This window comes from Theobroma umbraticum, unplaced genomic scaffold, assembly GCF_002168275.2.
Source record: "Theobroma umbraticum cultivar Fairchild unplaced genomic scaffold, ASM216827v3 scaffold_4.1, whole genome shotgun sequence".
In the NCBI taxonomy this organism is placed as follows: Eukaryota; Viridiplantae; Streptophyta; class Magnoliopsida; order Malvales; family Malvaceae; genus Theobroma; species Theobroma umbraticum.
Window position 1 is genome coordinate 6,293,938 of NW_018397258.1, and position 25,394 is coordinate 6,319,331.

Sequence of the window (25,394 nt, forward strand, 5' to 3'; positions counted from 1 at the left end):
ATCAAATGCCACCATTAGTTCATGGTTTTAATTAAACTATTTTGAATTATTTATAGGTTTATTTTTTTAACTGAGTTTTTAGTTTCTTTAATTTTTTTTTATTTTAAACTTAAAATGACACAAATTAATCATCAACTTTGAAATAATCTTCCTTTTCTTAAAATTCTAAAAACCAACCAAATTAATGTATATACAAGACTTAATTATACTAATTTTACACTAAGAAAAAATTAAATTAATGCTTAATAATTTACTTACTGAATTTTAAATTATTCAAATAGTACAAGTTCCAAAAGATTGATAGACATTGGCAGTTACAAAAATATTCATATCCAAATAAATAAACAACAATGATATTTTTTTTGCACTGACTTCAAAAACTTAATTAAACAATTAATTGCATTAATAAGCAACTTAGCTCCTTCAAATATAAAAGGTAAAATATTATATTAAAATTTTCAATTTTTGAGATTTAACTAAAATCTAGTTTAGTAAGAGTAGACATGGCAACATCTAAATATAAGAATTTGCAGTTCAAGTCTTTGTATACTTGTAAACTAGTGCATTTAACGAATTACACAATTTTGTAATAAAATAGTATGTAATCTTTACTAATGGACATGTTTATTTTATACAATTGGTAGTATGTGCATTAATATATTGCCATCATGTAAATATGCATACACTAATTGTTTTCTACAATTTTCAACCTAATAACACTGAGAAGGAGAATTTGTTTTTTTACTAAAATGATGGTTATTCAGTTAAAATATAAGGTACATAATATCCGTGCATGTTGATGTCATTTATGTTTTTTGAAATAATATTGATTCATATTTTTAAATATTTCACTATAATTTCTAAGGTAATTGATTTTATATTAAAACCTAATGCAATACTAAGATTTAATAATATTCATAATAAATATTCCTTTGTTATATCAAAAATTGAATAATATTTTGATTATAATATAAATTTTGTCACAATTACAACAATGCCACTATACGTGGGCAACGTTTAGAGAGTAGAAACCCAAAGGGGGCTAGTTCGTTCTCACATCAGCCGCTCTGGCGCTCTTTCGCTCTTCACTCCGTGCTCCGTTCTCTCTCCATTTTCCCTCCATTTCTTTTCAGCCGCCTTGTTCTCAGCCATCCCTTACAGTCATTTCCTCCGTTTAGTTTCTCCTCTCCGCCATTTCTCATCCGAGGCAAAATTTCTTCTTTCCTGCCGTTTGTTTCGCCCTCCAAATTTTCGATTTCTTCCATAAAGCGGTGAGGATTCTTTCTTTAATTGTTTTCTTATTATTCTACTTGTGTTTTATATTTAGTTATCACTGTGATATCGCAATTAATTTATATATTTTTTTGTTGGGTTGGGGCTTAGTTGATTTTCGTGTTTTAAATTCTATTTTGCTGTTCTCTGTTTCTTTTCTTCAAAAAATCAATAACAAGGGGCAGCAGTCAGTTTACTTCCTATTTCGCAATTCAAGTTTCAAACATAAGGTGAAATCCTTATCTCTCTTAGAGTTTCATTGTCCTTAATCGTTGGGCTTACGAAGGGATAGTAGAATTTTGATGTGTGTGTTAGTTGTGCGGTACTTTCTTGCTCAATAAGTTTGGAAATATATTTGATGATTTGCTTCTGCAACCAGTAACTATCTGCTGGGGGACAAATGAGATTATCATTGCTCATCTGCTCCAGGGAGTGATAAAAATAGGTTCCAAGTAGTCAAAACCACTATAACTTGATCTAGTTATGATATGCTTTAGCTTCAATTATGTTTTCGCATTGATTAATTTTCAATGGAAACTATGAAGATTAATTGAGATATAATGTTTCTTTGTTCTGTTGGTATCTGGTGCTGTTCAGTGTCGTCTGTGTTATTCTACATTGTTCTTTAAGTATTGCCAGACATTATATAGAGGAACTGTATGTAAGAAAGCGATTTATGAATTACTGAAAATTTTTTATGAGGTAAAAATAGAATGTATCTCAACATTATCATTCTTTATATCTTGTAATTGTTCAGGCCATAAACATTTTTCCCCTTTGTTTTAAAGGTTTCATGTGCAATGCACGTTGGTCCTTAATTAGTACTACGGAGAAAAGGAAGAAACTCAGAGCAATTGCAAGCAACGAGAAATGATCATTAGAGCCAGAAATCTTTCTCCATCAAAACTCAAACCTCTCTCTTCTCTCTCCCTCTTCTTTACCGAATCCTTCACTTCCACTACAGGAGCCAAAACTTCAATTCCGCTGTTGCCCATGATTAAGCCCCAAATCTCCAACCTGACTCCACACCTCCTCTTCGTCACCAACCATTTCTCCTTTCAATCTACAGCCACACCATCACCACCAAAAAAGCATCAAAAACACCAGCAGAAGCAGGAGTCTTCTTCTTCTAAATCTTTGACCCTGAATCGAGATGGAAACTATGATGATGCCACTCCCCACAATGTTGTTTGCCCAGGATGTGGGGTACACATGCAGGACTCAGACCCTAAACACCCTGGTTTCTTCATCAATCCCCGAACGAAGACCAAGGACCTAATGCTCAAAATAGGTTCCCGCTACTTGGTACCTGTGTCAACGGAACCTGAATTCACAGTCTTTCTCAAGAAAGGTGTGCTTTCAGAGGAAAAAGGTGAAAGCCCTGGCATTGAGGAGGAGAACCTAGATAAAGAAATGCCTGAAAAGCCTGTGGTTTGCGCTAGATGCCACTCACTGCGCCATTATGGCAAGGTGAAGGATCCAACAGTGGAGAATTTGTTGCCAGAATTTGATTTTGATCATACCGTTGGCAGGAGATTGGGATCAGTGTCAGGAGCTCGGTCAGTGGTCTTAATGGTGGTTGATGCATCAGATTTTGATGGGTCGTTTCCAAGAAAAGTAGCGAAACTTGTATCTGACGTAACTGAAGAGAATTACACAGCTTGGAAACAGGGGAAATCTGGAAATGTGCCTAGGATTGTACTTGTAGTGACTAAGATTGATCTTTTACCGAGCTCTTTGTCACCTACACGATTTGAACATTGGGTGAGGCAGAGAGCGAGGGAGGGTGGAGCTAGTAAGATTGCAAAATTGCATTTTGTGAGTCCTGTGAGGGATTGGGGAGTGAAGAGTTTGGTGGAGGATGTTGTGGAGATGGCAGGGCCTAGAGGGACTGTGTGGGCAGTGGGGGCCCAAAATGCTGGGAAGAGTACATTGATCAATGCCATTGGGAAGTGTGTTGGTGGGAAGATTGGTTTCTTGACAGAGGCACCAGTGCCTGGGACAACTTTGGGGATAGTAAGAGTGGAAGGGGTGCTGCCAGGGCAGGCAAAGTTGTTTGATACTCCAGGGCTTTTGCAGCCACATCAAATGACAACTAGGTTGACTAGGGAGGAGCAGAAGCTTGTTTATGTTAGTAAGGAGTTGAAACCGAGAACGTATAGAATCAAGGTTAGTCTCAAAATGGCATTATTCAATATGTCATATAATTTCTCCTGTCAAAAGTGCTAGCTACCTAAATTGTTTAGCCAGAGATTTGCTCTTGTTATGGTCTGTAAATAGAATTTGTTTCTTATTTTGGTCGGGTTAGATTCTTGATTTTTTTTTTATTGGCTGCTTGAGTTTCAGATGTTCTCTTGTTAATGGGAAAATGGGGGCATGCTGCTGCAAAATTCTGGTTTTAGTTTTGTTTCCTTTTATATTTTCATGCTTTGTGGCTAAGGCTAATGTCCATACATTTGAATGTGACAGGCAGGTCACACAGTTCACATTGCTGGACTCATGAGGCTGGATATTGAAGAGTCATCCGTGGAATCTCTATATGTTACAGTTTGGGCATCTCCTTATCTACCATTACACGTGGGGAGAACTGAAAATGCACACAGAATGCTAGAGGATCATTTTGGTCGTCAGTTACAGGTGTGGTGAGCTAAAATGAATTAATATCTTCCCCTTGATATAAGTGATGCACTGTAGAAATCCTTTTATGCCATTCTGCTCTATCTCAAGTTTTTGCTTTGTATCACTCATATTCTACCTGGAATATTACAACCTTTGGAATTACATGTTTCATATCACTTTTCGTTTACAGCATTTTGGTTGTGTATAATGGTACCCTTGACACTTTCTGCATTGGTGCTTGCTTTAGCCCCCAATTGGGGAGGAACGAGTGGAAGAGCTTGGCAGTTGGGTGAGAAAGCAATTCCATGTTTATGGTCATAGCTGGGATTCAAGTTCAGTGGACCTTGCTGCAGCTGGTATTGGTTGGTTTGCTATTGGACTTAATGGAGAGGCAGTGTTAGGGGTTTGGACCTATGATGGAGTTGACGTTGTTTTACGCAATGCTTTGATTCCTCATAGAGCACAGCTTTTTGAAGAAGCTGGATTCACAGTCTCTAAAATTGTCTCAAAGGCTGACCAAGCTTTGAATAAGTCACAGAAGCAAAATGAAAAGAAGAAGAAACAGAGTCACCAGAAAACAGCTATAACAGCTGAATTTTGATTCTGGCTGCAAAAGATGTGCGAGTATGGGAGGGAAATCCTAACTTGGACCTGTAGGGGAAAGAGTAAGGTAGCAACAATCACAAGCCACCTTTGAAAGTACAGCATCCTTTTTGGAGCTTCTCTTCAGGCAATGATCTGTTTAAAATATTAGACCTACACATTATGCAGGAGAGATGAGCTTATGGAATGGATACACCTGGTGCACACTCTGGGTCTGCTCTATGTAGTTAGGTAGTTTGTTCAGTAAGATAAGCAGCATTTTGGTATCGCTCTTACAATTTGGAAAGGTTATGTATCCGTTGTCGTCACATGAAGATCTGTTTCTTTTGATGGTACAGCTTACAGAGGTAAATTTTTTGATCTTGACAGTTGAAAAGATCAAGCATGACAAAAACAAGGAATGTGATAAGTGTCTTTATGGATATATAAAATTCAGAATGCAGCTTGAAACTCCACAATTTCTTGGTCGTTGTGTTCTTTTCAATTGATGTTTGCAATTTGGCAAAGTTCAATTTTATCCTATTATATATTTTCTGAAAGTGTTTGAATCATAGAAGAAAATTCAAGGGAAAGATTTGTTCCACTGAAAGCAAAAAAAAAAAGCTCAAAAGTTTTTCTTGTGGTGGGTGGAATTCATACAGAATTCATCATTTACATGCTACATAAACAAATGAAAGCCTGGGCTTTTTAAGGGACAAATGAAAGGTTTGATTTCAATGAATCTTCTCCAAAATGTTGTGCATAAATCCACTGACTGCATATATTGGATCAGGTTTGATTAATTGAAATCGAAGTTTTTTGGATCAGATTTTGATCCAAGTTAAATTAAAAGCTGAGAGGGATGTCAGGTGAAAAAAACTTAAGCTCGGAGATGGAGTCGTTAGAACATATGTATACGACTTTTCATGCTTGACAGGGTCATGCCAAATGAATATATACTGATTTGCAATTAATTTCAAACATAAAGTAAGGTTCATCATCGACCAAATTTGATCCATGCAATTTCTTGTATGGGAATGGCAGCCACCTTTTAATCCAACGTGAAATATCATGGTATGAGTCACAGCTGTATACCATTTTTAATAATCAGTAATAATAAGGAAGGAGGCAAACCAACTGTTCTTCTAGTGTTCTAACCATAAATCAAGATGTCAGTGTATAACTTCTCCATTTTTCTTACAAAGGACATGGCCTTACATTGTAGATGAAATAAACGACTTCTCAATTTTTTCTTATAATTTATGATCTTTTGGCTAGAAAAGAATGAATCAACTGAATGATTCTTCATGATTGACAGATGTTTCAAAAAAATGGAAAAGAAGAAGAAAGAATAAAGAATCATAAAACATGGTTGCTAGCTCTGGGTATTCCCTCGATGCATAGTTTATCAAGCATACGAATTAGCAAATTCAAGTCCTTCAACTGCTCCTCCGAATCTCCATTGCCGCTTCTTAAATAATGAAGGGGCCGCCGCAAAAACTTGTCTACGATTTCTCTACTCGTATTCTCCACCAATAATCTATCTTCATCGGACATTCTTCCCATTACCTTTTGTATCTCCAACTCTCTAATCCTTTCTACAGCTGCCTTCAGCCTGCAGATAACACTTTCGACCTCTTTCTCGAATTCTTCGTGATCATTTTGCTTGGTTTTCAGCTTTGTTGAATACCCACTTTTGCCTTCATTCTCTCCAAGATCTCTTGTTGTCAAAGTTTGATCCGCTAAAAGAGATCCCCGCCTTGAAGATGGTTCTTCAAGCACGCGGTTGCTGTTGATGAACCGACCCAGGCTTTTGGTTTGGTACGATGTACTTAGCGTTGTGACAATGGCAATGCGAGCTGGTGCATGTTTCCCTGTGCCAACGGACACCAAACTGGACATGGAAAAAGGGTTATTATTTGGCTGCAATTTGATAGTGTAGGGATTTGGCTTTGGCAAGATCACCATTGTTACTTTTCTTTGGCTTTCCCAGACTTTTCCCTGCTTAAAATGCTGGGAGTTGAAGCGTATGGAGAGTATTAATGCGAGAGCCGAGAAGGTTGACATTTGATAAGAGGTCAATTGGCTATGAGTTAGTTTGCAATGGCGGTGGCGACCTAGCTACGCGTTTAAAATGTTTTGACTTTTCAGAGACTTATGTTGGCCGCCGTCCGAACTTTTCCACTGTGTTAGGTTGACCACGTCTACTATTGTTCAGTTTTGCATTATAAACCAATGATGAAGGAATGGCGGTGGGCATTAGATCCAAACCAGCCTTTCAGAACCACAAAGTACAAAAATGGGCCTAAAAAAGCCTGTAGGCCCAGAACCCAAACCCGTGGCTGTGTTCATAACAAGAGTATTCTTTGGATCTGGTTTTTTTTTGGGTGGGGTGGGTTGAGAGCCCACTCCTTAGTATGGTCCTTTAAGATTTGAGTGATCATTGCCTTGTTGCCTCCTGTCAGTTGGGTAAGTCACGTGGATTTGCATACGCCTTCCCCAACCCTCCCCACCAGATTCCCACTCACTCTTAATCTGTACCACCGCCCCCCTATCGTGCACTTTAGCACTTCCCCCTTCCTACTCTTAACCTATACCCCACCTGCGTATTTTAGCACTTTCCTCACCTCCCCATTTCAAATCCTCGATATCTTTGTATTTTCCTTGCGTGATTATCTTTTTATTTCCAAAAACCCCCAGTAATACCCAAACAAACCAAAAAAAGAAAAAAAAAACTCCTTTTTCTTGAACAAAATATTAGGGTTTCTTTTTTTTTTAGCAGACTGAGTTGCTCACTCACTTTTAATTTGGGGGGCGTTTCAAATGCCTTCAAAATTTCATGCCAAATTGTTGCGCCGGAACCCTAGAGAGTGCCAAACTGTTACGCCTTTCGGGCGATTTTGGCGTGCCTTTGAGTTCGGGATAATAGTTTAATCGGTTCTGCGATGGCGCCCAGCCGAAGGAAGGGCGCCAGTAAGGCGGCCGCTGCCGCTGCCGCTCGCCGCCAATGGAAAGTCGGCGATCTTGTCCTCGCTAAAGTCAAAGGCTTCCCTGCTTGGCCTGCCACGGTATGCCTACAATTTTATCACTATCCTTTCTCTATCTTTGATGTCTCGAAAATCTTGGTTATGTTGGATAATATGCTGTTGCCGTAGTGTTTGCTGCATGTGAGGTTTAAATGATCTTCTATTTAGGTGGCATGATTGATTCTTCTATTTAGGGTTTGCTTCTTTGTTGATCGTTGATTAAAAAGGAGGAACCCTTTGTCGGCTTTATTTTTCTTTTGCATATTTAATGTTTGACCATTTTTAATTTAATTTTTGTGACTCGAAGGAGATGATATGCATGGATTTCGTTAATTTAGAAACTTGAATGCGTTTATTAGAAAATTAAATGAGAAATTCTGTTGGCAGAACTGTTTTTGGCAAAATCGAACCCTTGGTTCTAAATTCTACTTAGAGGCTGTGGATTTAACTTTTGCTCTTTAAGATTGTTTTGTCATCTTTATCTTCTACTAACCTATCCTGTAGTCTTTTTGCTGTTTGTTTTCTTCTATATTTTCCTCCTCCCCATTTATTTTCTTTATTTTTGTTTCTTTCAGTTGTATAATCACTACTTGTGGGCTTATATTTCTGATTGCTGGTGGCAGGTAAGCGAGCCAGAGAAGTGGGGCTATTCATCTGATTGGAAGAAAGTTCTGGTGTACTTTTTTGGAACCCAGCAAATGTAAGTGTACATTTCAAGTTTATTAGTCTGTTCAGTTCATCCTTTTGCTTTGTGTTCCTCTTTATGCCCCCTTTTTGTCTTTATGTTAAATTATTAATAGTCATGCGTAGTTGCAATTCTACGGTCTTAGTTTTTGGTGTTTCTTGTTGATAGTTGTGTACTATGGTCAAATATTTTTGGTGACTTATGTGAGTTGATTGATTTTGTTCTCAAAGGAAGATACTGTAGGTGGCCTCTGTCTTTGTTGTAGATAATCTTTTGGCATTCTTGTTTAGATGATTTATTGATCTATATGTTATTATCATGATCGTCAATAGATAATTTGGTTTCACCATGTCCTTGATGTGTAAAAGTGTGTGACATTCTATGTTTAGATGATTTATTGAACTCTATTGACAATCCATTGTCATCATCAGCATTGGTAATATAATTTCAGTGACCATGTCCTTGATGTCTACGAGCATTTGGGTATTCTTGTTAAGATTATTGTTTCAAGTTTTTGACAACACATTATCATCATCATTACTTTCATTTCCTCTTCTTCTTCTTCAGTATATTTATATGATGAGGGATCCATTGTTTAGTAATATTTTTTCCCCAGCGTGCTAACCACCTAACCCATGTCAACGGTGGCGATATTTTGTTGTTACCAAGGGAAAAGCATAATCATTTGGAGATGGATGAATTAATTTCCTTTCTTCACTGTCCATACGTAAATCTATAAGGTATCTTTTAAATTATAGATAATCATCTATCTTTAAATTGAATGTTTATGATCTAGTAATGAGTGCTAGTGTGTGCAGCCAGATATGGGTGTTTGAATGCTCAATTAAGACATTTTAAATTGGACTCTTTTTGTGCATTAGTTTGTATTGTAGGATTGGAAGTTGTCTAGAGTTAAGTTGATGTATTTATAAAATATTTGCAACTATGGAAGCATGTACATTCTCGGCTTCTCGTGCTTTTATTTTCTTTTATCGTACAAATTGTCTCAAGGGGAAGTTCTTTTGATTTGTTTATTTGAATTAGTTAAACCATTACATCTATAAACTTGGTAGAGATGAATTTACTTGGGGTGTTGGATGGGTGAATGCATGTTGACCTTTGATGCAATATATACTTTGATAATGTGAAAGGAATTTAAACTATCCTTTCCTGTAATTACTCTTGGAGGTGGCGGTTATGTGCTATTGAACTCCAAGGTCTGTGTTGACTTCTTTAGAGTATAGCAAGCTTTATGCATATTTGACTCCAACATAGAACAATATGTTAAAGTTGACGTTTAGGTTATACATTCAGCTATTACACTGTGGTAGTAGTTATTGACTTTTAGGTTCTTGTTGTAGTGGATAGGAGTTTTTTGATCTACCTTTTCGCTTGCACAATGATTTTGGATATGCTCATAGCTCCTGGGCTATAGTAAACATAAACACTAGTAATTTATGAGAGTTAACTGGCATTGTTTAAAAGTAGGATGAAGATATGGTGAGGATATGGCAGGTAACTGTTATATAACAAATTTTGAAATTATTCTGATAGCTCCTGAGTTCTTAGAAGCATAATCACTGATATGGTATAGAACACACCAAGCTCAAATGTAGGATGAAGGTGAGATATGGCAGCTAAGTGGTGTATGTCTTATTTTATTTATACTTGCAAGAGACTGTTTTGTACAGGAGCTTCATAAAAGTGGGAATTTGAATTTATAAAATGTTGAATTTGATGAGGCGAAGAAGAAAGGATATCTCTCTAAGAGACCTATCAAAATAGAGCTAGTAAAACCTCATTTTAGACAACTTAAATCTAGTGTTTGAATACATACAGAAATAAGGTATGATACATGTGGCATTGACCGAAAATTAGTGATGTTGCTTTCCCAAAACCCTGCAATTCAGAAGTGCTCAAGAATGGGCAAATACCGTCCTGTCACTTCACTGCTGCTTCAACTGCTTTCTTAGCTTTTTGCATTAGTCAATCCCATCATTCAATTGGTTCTTTTTTTTATGTAGGGATGGAACGCAAGAACAGAGTAGATATAAGTTTCCATTTTCTGTTTTCTATTATGTTGAGTGATGTTGGTCATTGGCTGGTAAAATTCTTGTTTTGCGTATTGTCTTTTGCAAGGTGGTGATAACCCTTCTAATTACAATTAAATACTCTTCACTGGAGCATTGCTGCATCTGTATATGAAGTTTGCTTATATATTTTTTTTATTTTAAAAATTTTGAAACTCCTTATGAACTTAGTTCATTACTGCATATTGTTGTAATATTGAGTTAAAGATTATGTTGTTAAAGCTGGTAGGCCTCAATAACTGGTTATATGAGTGGTCTTTCACTGATTGTAAATTGGATCTTCTTTTCTTTGTTTTTTTCTAATTATCTGCTTTATGCTTTATTTGGGCTGTCTTTGGTTCTCCCACTTTATTGTAGAATATACATGATGATGAATTTTAAGTTTTCATATAGAGGACCAATACTTGGTTTTTCAAAGGGTAGAGCTACTGTAATCTGAAAACGGACTTTTTGGAGGGTTTCAAATCTGGACATGATGTATTATCAGTTGGGATGCTGCCATTCTCATTATCTTTTCTGTTTGTTGGCTGTCACATTTGTTCCTGTACCATTTTTGTACTCAATAGAGATACCTTGAAAGGGAAGGTTTACATGCTGGAAAACAATTCCTAGAATATGAAGTATCTGGAAACATTGGTGGTAATGTTCTTAAGATTTAGTAAAAGTCATCTAGTTATTTGATGATGTTGATGTCGTCTACGATACAGCTGGGTAAGATCTAGTCTTTAACTTCAGAAATCTACATAGACTAGCAAAAATTATAGCCATTTGATTGTGTGGGTTCGGAAGTTCATTAGCATATTTTTCAGCTGTATCTTAACATGCTTTCTTTAACCTATTGGTATTGCATTTGTATCATTTTTTATGTGAAAGATTTGTGAAACCTTTTAAAAAATGAAAGGGGGGGGGGTATGTACAGGAATGGTTTCCTTTTTATGTGTAGCACCTGTATGTATGATAAGAGTTTAATTATCCAATGAATTCTGTATACTAATTTATTTATTTTAATAAATTTTGAATCGGCTGCGCTCAGGAATTAGACACATGGAACTCTATTGTGCTATTAAAGCTACTATATTTTTTATTTATATATTGTTGATGGGGACTATAATAGTTACTTTGTAGCATTTTTGTAATCCTTTTTCTCAGTTGGGCTTTGTTATTTGGATATTTCTACTTGTTGGTTGTTTTAACTCATCTATATCCTTATGCTCCTCATATATAATTTCCCGTAGCTTAGTTTGGATCATGTTAGTTCTCATATGGATATTTTCTCATGCAGAGCCTTCTGTAATCCTGCTGATGTTGAAGCATTTACTGAAGAGAAGAAACAATCTCTTTTGATCAAACGTCAGGGGAAGGGTGCGGATTTTGTACGTGCAGTCCAGGAAATTATTGACAGTTATGAGAAGTCAAAGAAACAGGATCAGGTTGATGATTATAATTCTGCTGATGGAGTTACTCAGGTGAATTATGGTAACTCAGTGGACTCATCTGCATCAAGGGATCTGACTGAAACCTGTGAGGCAACAGTAGAGTTGCGATTAAAAAGTTCAAATGCCGTGACAAATCGAAATGATCCAAGTGATGCAACTGAGGTTGCTCCAGCTGAGGCAAAAATTGATGCTCTGTTTGACAAAGAATGTGTGTCAGAGCAAGCTCCAGATAAGATGTTGGTCAGAGAAACACCTGTATTGACTACATACTCATCAAGAAAAAGATCTGGAAGTTTACGATCTCAAAAATCTGTTGCACAGCAGAAGGCACCACCAGTTCGAAGGGCTAGAAGCTCATCAAGGGTGGAGTCCTCTAGATTCCAGAATTTTATGATGTCATCTAATGATGTTAGGACTGCGGCTGATGTGTCAGCTAATGTGATCCAGGATGGATCCCTAAGGAGGAACAAACGAGTCAGAAAGTCTACAGATGCTTCTGAAAGTGATGATGTGGACTCATCTGCGTTAATGTCGAATGGTAGCATTGATGATAATGGGTCTGAAATTGCCACTGTTGATTCTGATGCTATTAGCTTGAACGAAGGCAGCACTATGGATTCTAGCTGTAAACCTGAACACTCTGAGACCGTTGTTGAGTGTTTGGAGGGAGATGTTGAGTTGAGCAAAGGGCTTGATTTCCAAATAAAGACAGTTGTCATTAAGAAGAAAAGGAAACCACTTAGAAAGCGAGTAAATCATGACTCTGCTGAGGGTCCTACTAGAATGGATGCAGAAGGTGATCTGAATTTAGGAATCAATAATACTAGGAAAAATTTGCAGAATACATGTGAAATTTTAAATGAGAAATATTCCAAAGATGATGGAGATGAGCATCTACCATTGGTGAAAAGAGCTAGGGTTCGCATGGGCAAACTGTCAGCTGCTGAAGAGGAGTTCACTAGTTCTTCACCAAATGAAGAAAAGCCTGTTAATGAAGGTGCAGTCAATTTATTGGAGCAGATGAGTCCATCATCTAGCTGCCGCAATGATTCTCCTGCTGATAGAGACTCTTTAGTGTTGAAGGGAGCTTTGGTTAATATATCACCTTCAAAGGATGACACTCAAGTTCAAGAAAGTGGGCCAGAACCTTGGAAAGTCCTGAGAAATCAACTAGGCTGTTTGGCAGGTGGTGAAGCTGCGCTGCCTCCATCTAAACGTCTCCATCGTGCTTTGGAAGCTATGTCAGCTAATGCTGCTGAAGAAGTTCAGGCATGTGCTGAACATTCACCAACCATGGAAACATTAGATGATCGATGTCATAGTTCTCCAATTAGGAGTTGCTCTCATACAGCAGTTGACGACAAAGAAGCTAATGGGTTAGAGCAACGTGGCATGGATTTGCTTGTGAATAGTGATTCTGGCAACTTTTCTAGATCAAACCCAATACTGTGGGAAAAATGTGCCAAAGCTTCTTTGGAACTAGATATTTGCTGTCAACCTGAGAAGAGTCCTAAAAATCAAAGGCATGATTTCCATAAAGATGTCTTTGTGGAGCCTATGAACCACGTTAGTTGTGATAGTCATATAGGCCAAAATTTAGAACACCCATCCTTTAATCCTGACAAAAGCCAGGCTAGTTTCAGACCCAATTGTGGTTCTACAGATCAGCAGTTGTCTTCAAAGGATGATCGTGATGCTGAACCTGTTGGCTTGAGCAATTGTAGGGCAGAAAATCCTGATGAACAATTAAATACTTCAGAACATGCTGACATGAGTTCAGATCCTGTCACAGGGACTGAGAAAACTGGTAAAGTTTCACCTCAGGATGGTTCAAATGTGTTTAAGTGCACTGCTGAGCATACCAATCAGGAGAAAAGTGATTCATTGAAGTCTCAAACTGATGACAGCAGCTTAGTCAACAGCATGTAAGCATATTTGCCTTCTTTTTATTACAGCTTTTCAGTGAAACAATATTGGGTTATTTTTGTTCTTAAAGATATAACATGAAATTTCAACACTTAACTGCATACTTTGCACCTACAATCGTGAAAAGTGGTTTCTTTAATTTAGCCCTTTGGAATACAAGCACGACCATACCAAGCAAATTAAATAGTTATGATGCTCATATTAACATAAATCTGATAACAGAATTGAATTTTCCAAAAGGTCCTGTCGTAAATATGTTTTTTTAATTTTTTTCTTGTTTGACTTAGGTGTGAGCTTATGGAAGATATCCTACCTGAACAAAGGCAGAAGGCAACTTTTAGTTTGATTTGTAATGACAATTCCGACAAGGATGTTGTAGGTGTCCAGTTAAGTTCATCTTCAGCTGATGGAGTAGATTCTCCTGCTAGGGTCTCTCCTTCCAATGCTTCAATTTGCCATGTTTCTACTTCAGAGAGTGCTAATATTATTCGAAGCAATGGGTATTGTAGTCCAAATTTGCATTCTTGTCACAACAAATCTTTATGTGTTTCAATTGCTGACGATGAAGGTAAAGCTGACTCTGCCGCTTCTGAAAGACCAAAATCTGTCAGTAAGTGCAGTAATTACACCGAAGCACATGCTGCTCTGTCATCCTTTGAGAATATGCTTGCAACCTTAACGAGGACAAAGGAGAGCATTGCTCGTGCAACACGCATAGCAATTGATTGTGCAAAGTTTGGTGTCTCTGCTAAGGTAGTATTTCTCTGCTTTCCTTTTTGTTATTTATTTTTTTGTTTGAATTATAGTTGTCATGCAGGTCTGCAAAAGTACATTAAATAGTTAGTTTCACTCAACTGCTGCAATTGTGCAAAAGTGGAGTCATTTTATGTGAAGTTGAGATCAACTTTAATATTCATAGGCACTTTATTATATTATGGTTATCATCTAAAGGAAATCTGGGTGGATTTTTTCCCCTGCTCCTGTTTAAGCTTTCCTCTCATATGGCAATCTTTAATCTTCCTCCAACTTTCAAACTCAGCACATATTTGATTAATCTGTCTGGGTTTACACTCAAGATAACTATAGTGCTATGCTCTGCAACTGCAGTAAGAGAAACTACGAATATGGGAACCAATTAGGGTTGTATATGTTGATGTTTTATGTCAACACAGGTGGCTTCATATAAGGTTCTTTAACACTGGAATCTTCTTACCACTATAACATCAGTGTTTCAATCACATCTTTGGATATTAGTGGCATTAAAAATCATGAGGGATTTGTGAGATACCAGAAGAGGATTTATTTGGACTGTGGTAGAGAATCTAGTTTTAGAAGGAAAGTCCAGGACATTGTAGTGATTGATATTTAGTTAAGAATGAAAAAGGACAGAATAAAAACCTGATAATTTCGTTATTCATATATTTTACATGAATTTTTTAATAGTCAAATTTCCAGAATTGGCAAGTTATTCAAGTCTGAAAAGATGGTGACTCATCAACCTAATTAGATTAGGAATCTTCATAATTGTTAGGTTTGGGAAAAAGGGTCATCCTAATAAACCAAAAATTATGTAAAGGGCAAGCCAAATAAATTCCAATGGTAAGTCTATTTAAACTTGTGTTCTTATCATGCACTGTTTGGTCTGGCAGAATATGAGGCAAGGGAAAACCATATTGAAAATAAAGCATTTTTCGTTTTTTAGTGATAAACTGATATTATTCCTGCTCTCAAACATTTCAAGATCCAAACAAACAGTTTATTCTTTTAAATTGAATTTCTTGTACTGCTGTGTAGTATAAAAGAACTACTGGACTATTCTTGTGAGTTGTAATCTATTAGCTTTTTTAAGCATTAAATTCATTGTAGATCCGCGCTTCTGGATGTTTTGCCCTTTGTTTCTGTAATGATGATAACCTCTATTTACAGATTTTTGTATTATTCTTGAGAGTGATTTCTCTTAAATTAATTACATTCCTATAACACTTAATACAACCTCGGACCTGGTTATCTTGATTAGTTCAACATGTCACTGCTCGTTGTATGTGAAAGCCTTTTGTCCCTAATCATCTGTTTCAAGTCCATGTGATTATTTAAGGATAAATAAAGACAATTGAGTTTTATAATAGCTTTAATATCTTTTTATATGCAGAAGTTCATGTAGTTAAATATTTGGGGTAAAATTGTTAAAGTTCTCTTTTTAGTTAGATTATGTAAGCGTTTATCAACGGCATTACTCCTTCATTGTCAGCACTTTTAAATTGAACTTAGACATAGGTAAACTTTGGCATTAAAAGTTGTTTAGGCCCCCTTATGGGAATTTATTAAGACTTAAAAGTGTATTATAGTGAAGGCTGAAAGGGAGCCTTTGTGAACTGAGAGCATATGTACAGATGATACATCTTCATATTCTAAAAGATCTTATTTTATTTAAAATGCATTGATTTCTTCATTTAAACCTAGGTTGTAGAAATTGTTACTCGAAATTTGGAACGTGAGTCAAGCTTACACAGAAGAGTGGATTTGTTCTTTCTTGTGGATTCCATTACTCAGTGCTCCCGAGGTTTGAAAGGTATGATTTGTGTTTATTCACTAATGACTTGGTGAAGATGCCATTTAGCAGTATGATAGGTGTTTAGTTTATATGAGTTATGAATGTGGCTAAGTTTTTATTTGGTATCCAGGTGATGTTGGTGGCATCTACCCTTCAGCTATTCAAGCGACACTGCCTCGTCTACTCTATGCTGCAGCTCCCCCTGGACCTAGTGCACAAGAAAATCGTCGGCAGTGCTTAAAGGTGAGTGATTTTAGCTGTTTTTTTTTTTGGGGGAGGGGGGCCTCTCACCCACTTAATTTTTAATAGGTTTTGAAGCTTTGGCTGGAAAGAAGAATCCTTCCAGAGTCTGTTGTTCGCCACCATATACGGGAACTTGATTCACTTAGTGCTTCATCTTCTGGTGGTGCCTTTTCTCGCCGCTCAGCTAGAACAGAGAGAGCATTGGATGATCCTGTCAGGGACATGGAGGGCATGCTTGTGGATGAGTATGGCAGGTCTGTATTATGGAATCTCTTTAACTTATGATTTATTTAAAAATTTTCTAGAATTTTATTTGTAAAATATGTTTTGTTGCCTCAGCAATTCTAGTTTCCAGCTTCCTGGATTTTGTATGCCCCGAATGCGCAAGGATGAGGATGAAGGTAGTGATTCTGATGGAGGAAGTTTTGAGGCTGTTACTCCAGAACACTATTCTGAAACCCTGAAGAACAAGTGGCAAAACCTGTAGTTGAAAAGCGCAGACATATTTTGGAAGATGTTGATGGTGAACTTGAAATGGAGGATGTTGCTCCTGAGATTGAAATGGGTTCAACCAGTGGTGCTGCTGGAGTAAATACTGCACAAACTTCACTAGAGCAGTGTGATCAGCATTTCCCATTGCCGTTTGCCCCTCCTTTACCTCATGATGTGCCTCCATCATCACCACCACTGCCATCATCACCTCCACCGCCACCCCCACCCCCACCCCCACTCCCTCCCATCCTCCTTGTCCTACATCTGATCCCTTTGCTAATGGTGTTGATTCAACAAGTCATACCGGTGTACATGTAGGTCCTGGTTGTTTGTATTGCCTTGTTGATTTCATTATTATTTTATGTTACTTCATTCTTTTTGTCTGGATTATGTTTGCAGAATAGGCAGATGATTTGCGATCTGCGGTTCCACCATCAGTTGCACCCAGAATTAATTCAGCAATGTGCACCAATGCAGCCCTTATCATGGCCTGAATCTAGAGATCTTCCAGGCCCTATGCAGGTTTCGATTGTAATACCTCTTTCAACAGTTACCCTGTACATCCAGTGAATAATATTCAAAAACTTGATGGTCCTAACTTCCATCACAATGCCTACCCTCCACGACCTCCTCATCCTGCACAATCAAATCAGTTCTCATATGTTAATTCAGGCCAGCATATGAATTCGATGAGGGATGCCCCACCTCCTCCCTACTCCAACAGATACTATTCACTGAACGCTGATGGTGGAAATTATTATAATAGCCATGAGAGAATGAGACCGGCCCCAAATGAACTTAGAGAGAGCTGGAGATTTCCTCCACAACCCTTCCTCGGTAATGTTCTTAAATATATTTTGTACCAAAGGTGATGGGGAATAGTCTACTGTTAATGCCTCAGTTTCTCTGATCATTCCTGATTGTATATTATGTTATCTTTTCTCCTATTAGGTCCGCGGTATGCTGATAAAGCAAAAGCATCATATGGCCATGGTTCATATGGTGGGCCCCAGTGTGAGCCAGCAAGGTTGCAAAACCAAGGATGGGGCTTCCACCCCCCTGCAATGAATCACAGAAACTCCTTTCCTGTCAGACCACCTCCAGAAGGTGTGGTCCCAGTTGGATCAAGAGGTGTGCATTTCTCCTGTGAGATTGTGCTTTAAAAGTTAAAAACAGAGCATACTCATGCATTTTCATGCTTGCTAGAATGCATCTTGATTTGGTCAATTGATCACTAGAGACGCTGCATTTAGGTAGGTGTTTGTTAAGGGCAGGTTCTTAATATCTTTTGTGTTTCAGCTCCAAGCGGTTGGTGGCCAAGATGACCAAATATTATTGAGCTGCTCTAATTGGTATGTAATTGCCATTACTTATTTTGAAGGTTTGTTTTTTCAATTGCTTACTTTCTCATCAAAATCCTTGTTGGTTACTTATTGTTTTAGGTATAAACCCTATTTTTTGACCTGGGTTGTGCGGCTTGTTGAAAAGAGTTGAGTGCTTTTCTGGCCCTATGTTGTTTGCGATGCAAGGAACAAATATACAACAGATATGGGTTTGAAGCCGAAGATCAGCATGTTGGCATGCTGGTTTTGTAAATAGTATCCTATCACCTCTACCGCAACTGGCAAGGATAGTGAGATGTGCCTTAGTGTAGAGATTGGGGCGAGCTGTATCTAACTCTAGGCTGTCATGTATCAAAATTTTATTTTATTTTATTTTACTTTTTTTTTTTTTGCATTATTTATTTCATCAATTCCCCAATAGGAACGTGAGCAAAATTTTTATTGGGCCATTGCTTGGATACCATATTTTTTTGCCCTTTTATATTTACAACCCCATTTTGGCTGTAAACAGTCCATTTTGTCAATACACTGGCAGAATTTCAGTGGTTTAAGTGGATCAGAATGAGCTGAATATAATCTAGTTAGCTGGATGCCGATTTATTATTGTGTGTGGAAGGACAGAAGCGGGAGTCGAGTGTATCATTTTCAGCAATGTAGAATCCAAAATATTTTAGTTATACCCACATTTCTTTTTGGCTTTTGTTTTCAATAAATATATAAAAATTATAAATGAGGTCAGGAACCGGTTGACCAAGTCGGCGTTTGCCTTTACTTTGATCGTTTGTTGTGCGCTCAATTAGTGCCACTCTTGCAGGCAGAGGCCGCAACCACTCTTTCTCTCTCTCTGTCAGTGTCGGGCGATTTTCCATTTCAATGACCTGTGAATCAAATGAATTTCCTTTTGAGTCCCGGGTGGATTTCGCTGTAGTTTGCTTTATCTTACGTTTCCATATTTGAAACTTTCAGGGATTGCGATGTCTAAAGGTGAGTGAAACTGAACACAGTAAAAAACACCGCGTGATTCGATAAGATCAAAGAGGAAGAATCAATAATAATAGTAATAATAATCATTAAAAACACAAAATTTCAAAGAGCGTTTCAGATTGGATTTAGTTATTCTCTAACCCAAAAAATCTATATATATATATATATATATATTTATATTTACTGCTGCTTCAAATCTTGAACTTGAGTTTCCTTGTTAAGATATAGATTATTAATAAACGCTGTTATTATTGCAGAAGCTTCTTTACATGCCCAGCTAATAAGGCAATTTCTCCCCTCCTTTTGTTTTCGTCTATTTTAAGCCAACCGCCCAGAAACAGTCGACAAAATACAAGACAAATAGAGCAAGGCACAATATACCCAAAAATCTTTAATTCGTTTAACTTTAGGAACCACTCAATCCCATAGGAAAGGGAGCTCCTTTTGTTTTGCTTATCAGAAACCAAAATGGGGGCTTCTGAATCGGTCCCTCAGAAATCAATCCATCAATTTACTGTCAAGGTTCTTTTGCCTTTTTTCTTGTTCTGCTTCTACCATTAAAATTGCGAAATGGTTTTGATGATTATTTCTCTTCTTGGGGCGGTTTTTTCTGTTGTTTGTGTTGTAGGATAACAAAGGTCAGGACGTGGACCTTAGCATATACGAAGGAAAAGTTCTCCTTGTGGTTAATGTTGCTTCTAAATGGTCCTTTTCTCTCTTTCCATTTTCCCTTCTTTTAACTTTTCTTTTCTTTTGTTCTTCTTTTCCCTGATTTTCTTTCTGAATTCTATGCATTTGTGATTGTGAACAGTGGGTTTACTGACTCGAATTACACCCAGTTGACTGATCTTTACGGCAAATACAAGGATCAAGGTTTATTCTCTTTTCTTTACTCTTTCCTTTTTTCTTTTTTCTAAAAAAAGAGTGGAAATTAATAGACCAATCATGCGTAATTATGTTCTTAGTTTTGTATCTGTGTAGACCGCTCTTAAATTCGTTTCTGTATTTTAAAGGTCTTCAAAGGCTGCCATTGTGACTTTTGTCTTTCTTTCTTTTTATTTCCCGAGTGGCTTTATTCTTTTTCATAGCGCTGTATACAACCTTTTCTATGAAGATATGATATTTTGGTTTTGTAATTATCAGTTTAGGCAATTTGGTCATATGAAACAGGTGGATGAATTTTAACTTTATTTACAATTTTCTGCCTAAGATATTAAGACTTGAAGCTGCTTTTATTTTCGGACTGAAGGTCTAGAGATCTTGGCATTCCCATGCAATCAGTTTTTGAAGCAAGAACCTGGTACAGACCAAGAAGTACAACAGTTCGCTTGTACAAGATACAAGGCTGAATATCCTATTTTTCGAAAGGTAATGTAATATATTTAACATCGGATAACAGACGTCTTTTGTTAGAAGTAGTATCTGATTTACTGATGGCGAAGTGAGATGTTGCTTTGAGTTACTTGAATTTGACCATTGATTGGGTTAATTGTGGTTGCATTTGTTGATCGGTTTTGCCTTTATCAAATTACCTTAACAACCCATGTTGCTTACTTTAAGAAGATAGAAATAGGTGAACTGTTGATAGGACTCTGATGGTTCTCTCTTATACTGCTTCAGGCATTTGCCACCATTTAGATGTACCTTTTAAATATACTCTGTTTCCTTTTCAACTCCTGACAAATTTAATAGTAGAAGAATAGAGGCTTTATATGTGTTTAGAGCTTCCAACATCGCATCTTAAATTTGAATGGTATTTGAAAGTTGCCTAAACATCATCAGTTGTGACAATCTCACGACTTTCTTCTTCAAATATTTGTGCACTTATATGAAATCTTTACTTAGATCTTGAAGTTCCTTAATGTGCTGTAACTGTTTGTGATTCAAGTTGATTGGAATGGAGGACAAAGCACATTCAGAACCGTATTTCTAAAAGAAACTCATTGACTTTTTGTTTTTTATGTTCACAATGCAAGCTGCAGTGTGTATGGTTCTTGCTTGGACTGTGTTCAATTTTGGACAACACATTTTTTGAGCTGAGGAAGCATGTCTTAACAGATTTAAGCAGCTATTTAGAACTACATTTAACTGCCTTTTCTGCTTAATTGATGCTGGACTATCAAATGGAAATATTCTTTGCCAGGGTCAAATGTGATTTCTTAAAGTGTTTATTAGTAACATATAGACTCACAAAATATGGTAGATGCTGGACTATTAATAGGAAACTGTTGTTTTTCTTCCAAGAAAAACTGTTCTTGAAGCCTAATTGTCTTCTGGCTCCAAGAAACAGGAGTCAGTATTTGCTCGAGTCTGCTTTAACATTGATATATCTGTTGTTTGTGTTTGTGCATTTGATAGGAAATGTTCTTTACCAGGGATGTGATTTTCTAAATCTTATTAGTAACACATAGACTCAAAAGTCACTTTGGCCTTTACTCTCAGCTGAGATAAAGCATGAGATTGGAAGTGGCTGACCAGAGTCCTCCCCTTCCTTTGGGTGGATATTGGTACATTTGAGAGCTGATATTATATAGAATTGAAAGGTTATGATTCAAATGTTAATATTCTTGGGGGTGGCCAATGTAAAAATATTTCTGGTTTTCAACTGGAGGTTGGTAATCCAAGCTGAATTTCTATGATCAATAGTCCAAGCAGGATTTCAGTTACACAATCTGATCCTTCTGCAAGCAAAGTTTTAAAAAAGGTTTCTTGTCCAATGACTTCTGATTAATAGCCCTCCTAGGCAAAGTTTGCAAGGTCTAATAATGTTTCTATTTTGTTCTTGAGAGCATGACTCCACATGTGAGGTAGTTTGTATGAGACTGAGACTTCGAATTCTGCTCATATTGAGCATGAAAGATATAATCACAAAACTCATTTTTGAAGAATTATGATGATAAAATTTTATACTCATACGTACTTCAATGCAGATGTCTAACTCATACAATTTCTGAGGAATGCATAAAGGTTTCCTAGGGCCTTTTTTGACCTTTTGGGAATCTACTAGCCAATTAATTAAGACGGTTCTATTGTCTTTTAGCACCTTCAGTAGTTCTAATACTTGTCATGTTGATTTGATTATTTACAAGTGGGATTCAAGCTCTTATTTCTGCTTTTCTCAGAAAAAACAGAGCTCTTATTTCTGCAATTTTAGCAGTAGCTTGGCTGTTCATCATGCTTATTGCTTTTTATATAGGGGTTTTTTCAGACATACCCCTCATACATAAGCTGTTTTTGAAAATAGCTTTCTTTATAATTTTTACTATTTTTAGTCAAAAAAAATTAATTGTGGATAAAATTACCCTTAATGAAACTAACTCATATGTGTAGGTCTGTGCCTCAAACCGATTTATGCTCTTTGAGCTTTCATCACTAAACCATTATCTTTGGAGTATTTTTTTATCAGAAAGAAGAACTTTTAACATTTTGAGTATTTGGAAATGATTTTTGATATACGAAGAAAAACCTTTGAGCGTTTTAAGCATTTTTAAGCATTTTGGAGTGGTTTTTGATATATAAAAAAAAATTTGAGTATTTTGAGCATTCTTTGTCTAGTTGGCATATTTGTTGATTATGTTGTTAAATAGAATATGATATATTATTTGAAGTTATTAATTTTGTTAATAAAATTCAGTAGTTTTGGTAGTTTTTAAGCATTGCGTAATCGGTTTTTGGACATTACATAACTAGTTTTAGGCATTGTGTGATTAGTTTATATGGGATTGCATGACTGGTTGATATAAGATTGTGTGACTGGTTGATAGGCATTGCATGATTAATTAATAAGACATTGTGTGACTAGGTTTAGGCATTATGTGACTTAGGCATTGCTTAACGTAATATCTAAAAACCAGTCATACGATTCTTAAAAACCAGATATGCAATGGTTAAGTCACGCAATATTTAAAAATCAATTTTGTAATATCTAAAAATCAGTGACACAATGTCTAAAAACACATAATGCTTAAAAATAATACTTAATAACTAATTGATTTGTTTGCTTGCATCAAGGTTTAAGTTACCAAAATCATATAGTGTACTAATTTATATATATATCTAATCATTTTTAACCCCTTAACTTTGAGATCATATGAATTAGCCAATACACTAAAAGACCTAAAACACATACTTTGATGTTATTTTGCTAAGAGAGAGAAATTGGGATTTAATTTTGAAATTATTGTTTAGATGGCGAAATGGAGAAAATCAAAATCATTTTAATTTGTCTGAAATTGTTTAAAGAGTATTGTTGTCAAATTATGTTAAAAATTGATTAAAAATAGTTAAAATTATAATGGAAAATGTTTTTAAATTGAACTTATGAGTAGGGTTATTTCTCATAATTTTTTTTTATTTATTACATCTTCAATCAACATATAATGTTTCTATAAGGACTGGTTACTCTTTTCTGCTAAATTTTCTTTCATATATAGATTCGTGTCAATGGGCCAAAGACGGAACCTATCTACAAGTTTTTAAAATCAAACAAATCTGGATTCCTGGGATCTAGGATAAAGTGGAACTTCACAAAGTTTTTAGTTGATAAAAATGGCCATGTCCTTGGTCGCTATAGCCCAACCACCGCACCACTGGCCATAGAGGTACTAGCTCCACCCTTTATCCTGAGACATGTGCAATTTAATTATGGCATAAGACATTAATTTCTATGTTGTTTTGAACATAGAAGTATTCTCATTCTTGCTGTGCTGCTTTGCTTCTTGGCACAGGCTGACATCAAGAAAGCATTGGGAGTGGATACGTGAAAGATACAGGATGAGTTGGAAGGGAAGATAAAATTGGAGAGAATGTAAAGATTAAAGTGTTAGCCATGCCCATGATAATGTATGCTATTATGTTGGTGGATTGACTATTGGGATATATCTATGTTGATGATGCCTCATGTAATGACATCCGCTGCTTTAGTTAAAGAATAGTTGTCTTCCATTGTTGTCATTAAGACAGTTTCTTTGCTGCATTTAAGCTATTAATTTCCTCTCTGGAATTTCTCTGTCACCCATGGCTGACAGCGCCAATTTAGAACTGTTCCAGACATTTTGGATGGGGAAAATCATTTGCGGATTCTGATGACCATATAACGCCCTCTCTCTAAAGCATCAACACCTAACTCCAAGCCCTGAACCACTTCAAAGTAAGTTTATATATTAACAGAACAGAAGCAACCATCTGCCTATTGCTCGATTCCTCAAAACAGCTAATATTTATGCTTACAATCAAGTCCAGTTTATAAGAATTTGCAGACTGTGCCGAGGGTGAGCTTCCTTTTAAAAACAGCTGGTCACGTTTATTCTTATATTCAGTTGCAGTGCGCAACCTTTTACCCAAAGGTTACATCAAGCAGCTGGTGTTAATAGTAATGGAAGAATTTGCTGGTTACATTGAAAAATTCTCGGCTGTTTACCACATGGTGGACACAACACAAACAAGCTCCTCTCTCTTTTCCACACGTGTAGCGAAGTCTTTGCAATTTGCATTGATTATATTTGACTAACTCACTGTTCCTGTGAATCTTGATCATACAATGCAAGAAAATCTCTCCCGACAACTGGGATTTTTCTCATATTTGACAGCAACATTCTCATACCTAGAAACCATTTTGTCGCCAATACCCCACTTGTTTTGCTTTCTCACGTGCGCATTTCCTTATCATCATCATCATCATCACCATCACCATGGGCACAGCTTGAATCCCGATGGAATTGAGAGCATACATTAGTTGCATCATATTGGTCACGATTGTATCACCAGAAAAAAGAATTGTCTTCTGATTTTTCTGTTCTGCTTTTCTTAATCGGATAAGCTTGTGCTATAAACCCTTTTTCCCAGGCCAATCTTTACCACAACAGTGGGACAGTTTCTCACGTGGAACGGACCCGCATACAGAACCATCAATCATCTCCTTTTCGAAGACGACGATTCTCTTAAGAGTAGATGTGGCACGCTTCAGCCCATTAACATGAAAATTATGGCCCGACATGACCCGAGGTGTTCACCATTAGAGGGCTTGGGAAGTTGTTACTGAGAGGGAGGAATCACGACTTAGCACCCCATTTGAGGATAAGTAGGACAGCAATTTATGAAACATGAGGTGCATGTGAAACTGACTTTTAAACTGGTTTGTCACGGC

At 36.7% G+C, this 25,394-nt stretch overlaps 4 protein-coding genes across 6 annotated transcripts; 3 read left to right on the forward strand and 1 right to left on the reverse strand.

Annotated features, from left to right (window-relative positions):
• Positions 1-1,051: 1,051 nt before the first annotated feature.
• LOC110414435 (P-loop containing nucleoside triphosphate hydrolases superfamily protein) lies at positions 1,052-5,033 on the forward strand. Of its 3 annotated transcripts, none has more exons than XM_021425626.2 (4): positions 1,052-1,271; positions 2,061-3,441; positions 3,742-3,909; positions 4,139-5,033. In XM_021425626.2, the coding sequence occupies exons 2-4, from the start codon at positions 2,143-2,145 to the stop codon at positions 4,490-4,492; spliced, it is 1,821 nt and encodes a 606-aa protein (XP_021281301.1). In that variant the 5' UTR covers positions 1,052-1,271; positions 2,061-2,142; the 3' UTR covers positions 4,493-5,033. The 3 variants fall into 3 exon arrangements, with proteins under 3 accessions (XP_021281301.1, XP_089639276.1, XP_021281302.1); XM_089783150.1 differs by having other exon boundaries at positions 4,082-4,217; XM_021425627.2 differs by lacking the exon at positions 1,052-1,271 and adding an exon at positions 1,314-1,502.
• Positions 5,034-5,604: 571 nt separating this feature from the next.
• LOC149527381 (uncharacterized) lies at positions 5,605-6,519 on the reverse strand. The gene has a single exon (XM_089783221.1). The coding sequence runs from the start codon at positions 6,439-6,441 to the stop codon at positions 5,833-5,835; it is 609 nt and encodes a 202-aa protein (XP_089639347.1). The 5' UTR covers positions 6,442-6,519; the 3' UTR covers positions 5,605-5,832.
• Positions 6,520-7,013: 494 nt separating this feature from the next.
• On the forward strand, positions 7,014-18,165 carry LOC110413961 (protein HUA2-LIKE 3-like). The gene is given in 14 exon segments (XM_089783239.1): positions 7,014-7,541; positions 8,123-8,199; positions 11,557-13,635; positions 13,924-14,389; positions 16,097-16,205; positions 16,318-16,430; positions 16,497-16,684; positions 16,770-16,882; positions 16,885-17,156; positions 17,159-17,246; positions 17,331-17,380; positions 17,382-17,445; positions 17,448-17,759; positions 17,874-18,165. Coding segments are annotated over 14 exon segments (4,266 nt in total). The 5' UTR covers positions 7,014-7,418; the 3' UTR covers positions 18,086-18,165.
• Positions 18,166-19,428: 1,263 nt separating this feature from the next.
• GPX5 (glutathione peroxidase 5) lies at positions 19,429-24,206 on the forward strand. Its single transcript, XM_021424998.1, has 6 exons — positions 19,429-19,771; positions 19,878-19,954; positions 20,061-20,122; positions 20,499-20,617; positions 23,683-23,850; positions 23,977-24,206. The coding sequence occupies exons 1-6, from the start codon at positions 19,718-19,720 to the stop codon at positions 24,010-24,012; spliced, it is 516 nt and encodes a 171-aa protein (XP_021280673.1). The 5' UTR covers positions 19,429-19,717; the 3' UTR covers positions 24,013-24,206.
• Positions 24,207-25,394: the final 1,188 nt, after the last annotated feature.

Bases quoted from the DNA above. Each gene is read 5' to 3' on its own strand.
- LOC110414435 (XM_021425626.2), top strand. From the start codon at position 2,143: ATGATCATTAGAGCCAGAAATCTTTCTCCATCAAAACTCAAACCTCTC. The intron at 3,442-3,741 runs GTTAGTCTCAAA...TGAATGTGACAG, and splicing joins CGAGAACGTATAGAATCAAG to GCAGGTCACACAGTTCACAT. The intron at 3,910-4,138 runs GTGTGGTGAGCT...TGCTTGCTTTAG, and splicing joins ATTTTGGTCGTCAGTTACAG to CCCCCAATTGGGGAGGAACG.
- LOC149527381 (XM_089783221.1), bottom strand. From the start codon at position 6,441: ATGGTGATCTTGCCAAAGCCAAATCCCTACACTATCAAATTGCAGCCA.
- GPX5 (XM_021424998.1), top strand. From the start codon at position 19,718: ATGGGGGCTTCTGAATCGGTCCCTCAGAAATCAATCCATCAATTTACT. The intron at 20,123-20,498 runs GTTTATTCTCTT...TTCGGACTGAAG, and splicing joins CGGCAAATACAAGGATCAAG to GTCTAGAGATCTTGGCATTC. The intron at 23,851-23,976 runs GTACTAGCTCCA...TTCTTGGCACAG, and splicing joins CCGCACCACTGGCCATAGAG to GCTGACATCAAGAAAGCATT.